This window comes from Siniperca chuatsi, linkage group LG15, assembly GCF_020085105.1.
Source record: "Siniperca chuatsi isolate FFG_IHB_CAS linkage group LG15, ASM2008510v1, whole genome shotgun sequence".
NCBI classification, from domain to species: domain Eukaryota; kingdom Metazoa; phylum Chordata; class Actinopteri; order Centrarchiformes; family Sinipercidae; genus Siniperca; species Siniperca chuatsi.
This window is the reverse complement of record NC_058056.1, coordinates 181,280-187,687: the sequence shown is the minus strand read 5'-3', so window position 1 is coordinate 187,687 and position 6,408 is coordinate 181,280. Positions and strand designations below refer to the sequence as shown.

At 40.8% G+C, this 6,408-nt stretch overlaps 1 protein-coding gene across 1 annotated transcript in view; it reads right to left on the bottom strand.

Annotated features, from left to right (window-relative positions):
* Positions 1 to 1,866: 1,866 nt before the first annotated feature.
* ism2a (isthmin 2a) overlaps positions 1,867 to 6,408 on the bottom strand; it is a 60,710-nt gene continuing 56,168 nt past the window's right edge. The window contains exon 6 of the mRNA XM_044166999.1: positions 1,867 to 3,019. Within this exon, the coding sequence (XP_044022934.1) occupies positions 2,502 to 3,019 (518 nt within the window). The 3' untranslated portion in view covers positions 1,867 to 2,501. The remainder of the gene's footprint in view (positions 3,020 to 6,408) is intronic.

Here is a 6,408-nt window from a genome sequence, read left to right as displayed (position 1 = left end):
AAACACAGCAGCCAGCAGCTGGTTAGCATAGCTTAGCATAAAGACTGAAAACAGAGAAACAGCTAGCTTTGCTCTGTCTGAAGGCAACAAAATCCACTCAGCACTTCTAAAACACAACCTCAAGTTGTGGATTTATGGGGAGTTATGTGCCGGGCTATTTCTTGTCTTTGCTGGTTGCTTCGCAACCTCATGGTAATGACAAGACTCCAGAAAATCATTGTGCCCAGCCAAAAAATGGTCCCACACATAATCCCGCCGAAAAGCCATTTGTTGTTTTCACACTTCGGTTTTAGTACGAATTATACACACAAGATATAACGTTTTAATTATTGAGTTTTATACTTCCATACATCAGAAATATTAAGAAGCCTTTTGTCCTTTTAACCTTTTGTCACTTCAAACTTTCTGTGATCGGTCACATACACAGAGTTTCAATTCCCCCCTGGTCCAACCCCTCTCCATGCAGGAGCCCTGACTAACCAGTAGGAGTTGCAAGTGCAGCAAGAAGACATGATCCCTTACTGGCTTCCTACTGGGAAATACCGCCAATGCAGAAAGGGATCACATAATACAGGTGCTGCCGTGACATATAATTGTGTTTCTATAGTAAGTGGCACAAGTGTAAAATGCTGATTTGATTAACTAAAGAGTTTCCCCTCGGGGATCAATAAAGTATTTCTGATTCTGATTAAGGGTCATAAATGGCAGCTTAGGAATTACAGTTAGCCTTGGTTAAGGAGCAGCCCTCAAATCAAATCAGTTGTTGCTTCTGTTACTCAATTTCTTTACATCTGCCTTTCTGAAAAAGTGAAATGTGTTTATTCTGTGTATTATCCAATATTCTGTGATGAATTAATGTCTACTACAGCTTCCATGAAAATGTACCAGCACAGCCACACATTGTAAGTTGGTTTCGTTCACATCCATGATATCCACCAATGGTGCTTTTTGTTCTGCCATTGTTACAGCTAATGTCTGAACTAGCTGTTGCCCCTCGACTCATCCATGAACTTGCCTCATTTTGTCGAGCTGGTGATGTTTAACCTGCAATGATCTAGGGCTTAAGGGAAATGATGGGAAATGGCTACTAAAATAGATATATTAAATTACCAATGATATGTTAAATATTTAAAGAAATACCATCCCTCTCTAACCAATCTGAATGAATCACACTGCATATTGTTGAGTGTGGTTACCACACTGTGGTACCAGGGCTGGATTTTGGGAACAGAACCTGGATGTTCAAGTTGAACTTTGGCTCTCTGTACTCATGCAGTCATCCTACAACAGGCACATAAAAATATGAAATATAATCAATGATAGGAGGGTGTTACACTCCTGGAGGTTCATGCCATCCCCCCACATCCTACCCTGTTCCACGCAGTTGCCCAACCAGCAGACGTTATTGTAGAAACAAGGATATAATCCCTCACTGGCTTCCCACCCATAAACACTGTGTTAAACGGGGGGAAAAGATGTTAATATTTGTTTTGGCACGTCAGTGTGGATGGTAAACTTGAAAATGATCTGACAATTATACATGAATAGAATCCCATTTTGACATTTTATAGTGTAATTTCAACTGTGTTGACGTCCTCAGTTTAGCATGAATGCTGTAGGAATGTCTTTTACCAAAGGAAAGGATGTTATATACCAACATGGATGTCAATTCCGATGGGGTTACTCACAAATAAAAATGTTACTCTGCATTTTATGGAACATAAAACACGGTGTATGGTTTCCTGCAATGGGAGCATGCATTGTGTTGCAAATCCTTACATGGCAGATGGACTGGAAAAAAATTACAGATATGCTTTGGCAAAAATTCTTTAAGTTGTTTTTGTCAAGTTGAACAAGCAGACAATATATAGTCCAAAGGTCAATTTGACTTTATTCCCTGTTTAGCAGCTCTACAGGAATTCCTTTCGTGGGACACTAGGTCTGATTAAAAAATAGTTCAAGGGCCAATAAATAAGCTCACCCTCTGTCAACACACACACACACACACACACACACACACACACGTCAGTTCAGCACATCCTAACAGAGTAGCAGCAACATACAGAAACAGGGATTAGCTGATAAGGGTCCTAATAGAACATACTCTACAACACTTCAGCACTGATTTTTATTGTCCAACACCAGTGTTATTTCATTCAGTCTACATCAGTCAGTAAATCTACAATAGTCTATATATGAGTATAAAAAAGCTTCACCATTATTGGTTGTCCATGTCTTCCATTCATATTTTCATGATTTGAAAGTTGTGTCCCTTTTTTATAAAACAAAGTTACCCAAGTGTCAACTGATGCACCAAAGTACTTCAGCTGGCAGGAGTTCACACATGGCATATGGACCACAGAAACGGTGAATTAACATTACAGTTCAGTTCTTCTGTGCTTGTGCAGGATGGAGTCGATGGACAAGAGAAATTGTGATTTTAACTACCAACCACATGTATGTCTCCTCCCTTCTTGTTGTGATTCCACAACCCCACAGTATCAGTACTCCCTGGCCTCTTTAAATTCCATCTGAAACACTTGTTCAGAGGGGTTATCTGCACAGTCCAGCCCATTATTCGGTGGCCTTACTGAGTGAAACCGACTCCAGTCCCCCTTGCACAGGATCCAAGGAAGTACATCCACCTTGTAATGCAGTTCTGGTGAGAACTCTGTACTGATCAAATCTGGCGCTCCTGCTCCTTTCCCTCGAGTTATCAGTCTCATCTGATCATCGTAGCAGCAGTGCTGTGCTGCTAACGTTGTGCTGTCATACGACAGCATTGAGCGGATGCAGAATCTGGCTGAAGGTTTGTAGATGTCCAGGCGTTCTTTGGGTCCGCTTGCATCCCTCCAACGGTAGGTCTTGCGAAGTTTGCCATCCTGGATGTTGACGGCACTGTAAACAGCCTCAGAGGGGTAGGAGCAGGGGCAGCTGGGGAGCTCTGTGAGCACTTGGTGCAGGTACTTCTGGAGGAAGTCATTCTTGCAGCTTAGCCACTTTTCACAGCTGTCGACATCTGGGTTGGGGGGTGGAGGGATTGGAAGATTGGAAACAGTTAGAATTCATCTCAGAAAGTCTCAACATTCTTCAGTTTTCTGGAATTAAATGAGCTTTGGTTTACCTTACAGAAACCTCTAAAATGTAGTAACCAGTTAGATGCGCAATTGTTAAAGATTTGTATTGATGAAAAAGACCATATTCATGCAGCCAGTTATGTAATGCAAAGTGCATCAGACAGCATTTTAGTTTCAAATTGTACAAGATGAAAACTAATTCAGATAATTGCAATTGGAAGTGACAAATTAGATGAAGGGATAACAAAGTAAACCAATAACCCATTTCCCCCACAAGAACTTTTCCAGGACCCAAGGAACAATTTTAGGAACTAATTTACCTAATCTTTAGGATTCTTAAGATGCAATGGAAACACCAACAAGAATGTGCAAAAGTAACTTTCAGTTTCTATTTTAGTTTGAGTTTATTCCTGCGACTCAATAGTTTCTGGGGGGGAAAGAGGGATTAAGTAAAAGTGTCACGGCTGGAATGCGAGGCAACAGGGAAAAGACCCAAACACAGACAGAACAGGCAGAGCAGATGATGTTAAATATTTAATAGACATCAATGGACGAAAGGCTTACAGAGTGGTGATGAGGCAGGCAGAGAACAAAATCAGTGAAGGCAGTCCAAGTACGGCAAACAAAATCCTAAAGGGAGCAGGCAAAAATCCAAAAGTCCAAGAAACAAAGTAAAAATCCAAAAATACAAGACACACCGGAGAAAATGGCTAGGACGCTTGACATAAACTGACAATGATCTAGCAACTAGACAAAGGAAACACACAGACTAAATACAGTGGCTTGCAAAAGTATTCATACCCCTGGAACTTTTTCCACATATTGTCACGTCACAACCACAAATTTAAATATTTTTTAATTTGCATTTTATGTGAATAAGTAACACAAAATAGTTCATAATTGTGAAGTAGAAAGAAAATTATACATCATTTCCAGATTTAAAAAAAAAAATACAAAACTGAAAAGTGCAGCGTGCAAAAGTATTCAGCCCCCTTAAGTCAATACTTTGTGGAACCGCCTTTTGCTGCAATTACAGCTTCAAGTTTTTGGGGTATGTCTCCACCAGCTTTGCACACCTAGAGACTGAAATTTTTGCCCATTCTTCCTGGCAAAACAGTTCAAGCTCTGTCAGATTTGATGGAGACCGTTTGTGAACTGCAGTTTTCAGATCTTGCCACAGATTCTCAATTGGATTTAGGTCCGGACTTTGACTGGGCCATTCTAACACATGAATATGTTTTGCTTTAAACCATTCCATTGTTGCTTTGGCTTTATGTTTAGGATCGTTGTCCTGCTGGAAGGTGAACCTCTGCCCCAGTCTCAAGTCTTTTGCAGACTCCAACAGGTTTTCTTCCAAGATTGCCCTGTATTTAGCTCCATCCATCTTCCCATCAACTCTGACCAGCTTCCCTGTTCCAGCTGAAGAAAAGCACTCCCACAGCATGATGCTGCCACCACCGTGTTTGACTGTGGGGATGGTGTGTTCAGAGTGGTGTGCAGTGTTAGTTTTCCTCCACACGTAGCGTTTTGCTTTTAGGCCAAAAAGTTTGATTTTGGTCTCATCTGACCAGAGCACCTACTGCCACATGTATGCTGTGTCCTCCAAATGACTTCTAGCGAACTGTAAATGAGACTTCTTATGGATGGTTTTCAACAATGGCTTTCTTCTTGCCACTCTTCCATAAAGACCAGAATTGTGTAGTTCATGACTAATAGTTGTCCTGTGAACAGATTCCCCCACCTGAGCTGTGGATCTCTGCAGCTCTTCCAGAGTCACCATGGGCCTCCTGGTTGCATCTCTGATAAGTGCTCTTCTTGTTCGTTCTGTAAGGTTTGGTGGACGGCCATGTCTGGGTAGGTTTGCAGTTGTGCCATACTCTTTCCATTTCCAGATGATGGATTGAACAGTGCTCCTTGAGATGTTCAACGCTTTTTATATCTAAGCCCCGCTTTAAACTTCAAACAACTTCTTCTTCTGACTTGTTCGGTGTGCTCCTTTGACTTCATTTTTTGGTTTGCTCCCCAACACTCTCTTAACAAACTTCTGTGGCCTTCACAGCACAGCTGCATTTATGTTGAGACAAGATTACACACAGGTGGACTCTTTTTAGTTGGTTGGTTTCAATTGGTTGCATTCAAGAAAAAGGGGGTTGAATACTTTTGCACACTGCACTTTTACATTTTTTATTTTTAAAACATTTGGAAATCTTGTTAAATATTTCCTTCCACTTCACACTTGTGTGCCATTTTGTGTTGCTCATTCACATAAAATGCTAAGAAAATGTATTTAAATTTGTGGTTGTGACGTGACAATATGTGAAAAAGTTCCAGGGGTTTGAATACTTTTGCAAGCCACTGTACACAGTGAGGGAAGACACAGGTGAAACTAATTAGGGTGGGGCAAACAATCAAAACTGGCGGGAAACACAGAAAGGCATTAAGTAAAGTGACTGACACAAAAGGACAGTTGAGTAATACAAAAACACAAAACACTGACTGGAAAGCATGAAACAAAGAACGAGAATTAATGAGAAGAACAGGACATGACAAAAAGGATTTTAATGACACCATTTGTGAAGTGTGATGTGTAATACGTGATGTTTGCTCAAACCAAAAGGCAACTTCTGGGGCTGAAAAATTAAGCCAATTCCGAAGTGCCAAAAACTGCAGTTCATCAAATGGCCATTTGAGGCTCCAAAAGCGAGTCAGTTCCCCACAGAGCCCCATGTTAAAATGTCCAACTTTAGGGCATAAATAAACATGTTTACAGCCTGGTACAAAAACCAGTTTTGGTCTCTATAGCTAATTTCCCCATTCAAGATAACTGTACAGGGTAAATTTTATATAACTCACATGTTTAAATTATATTAAGGCTTAAAGTTATGCATAATTAAGGACATGGCTGCTTTAAGTGACAGGTGGGGGCCCTCTAAGGTGGCTAACCGCTAGGTGGTTTCATCAACCAGGCTTCATTCGGCCCGCCTCAGCTTAGCTGGAGTCAGCCACTGCCAAGATGGCTACGGCCGGAGCCGCCCACTTTGAGCTTCCCAACGGCTCTTCAGAAACCTTTGGGTGAGGTCATGGACACTACGTCCATGTTTTATGCAGTATATGGTTCAAACCAATGAATACCTACAATTTTTGTTTGGAGAACAGAAAATATTGAAATAGTGAAGCTCTACACTCAGGTCTGGGAATAAATAAAATGTACTAAAGGGACAACAGAAATTAATCAAGAGGCAGGCACATTTATTTTGATCAGTAGACATTTCTGCATGTACAGTGGGGGAAATAAGTATTCATGTAACATGTCAACATTTTTTTCATTAAA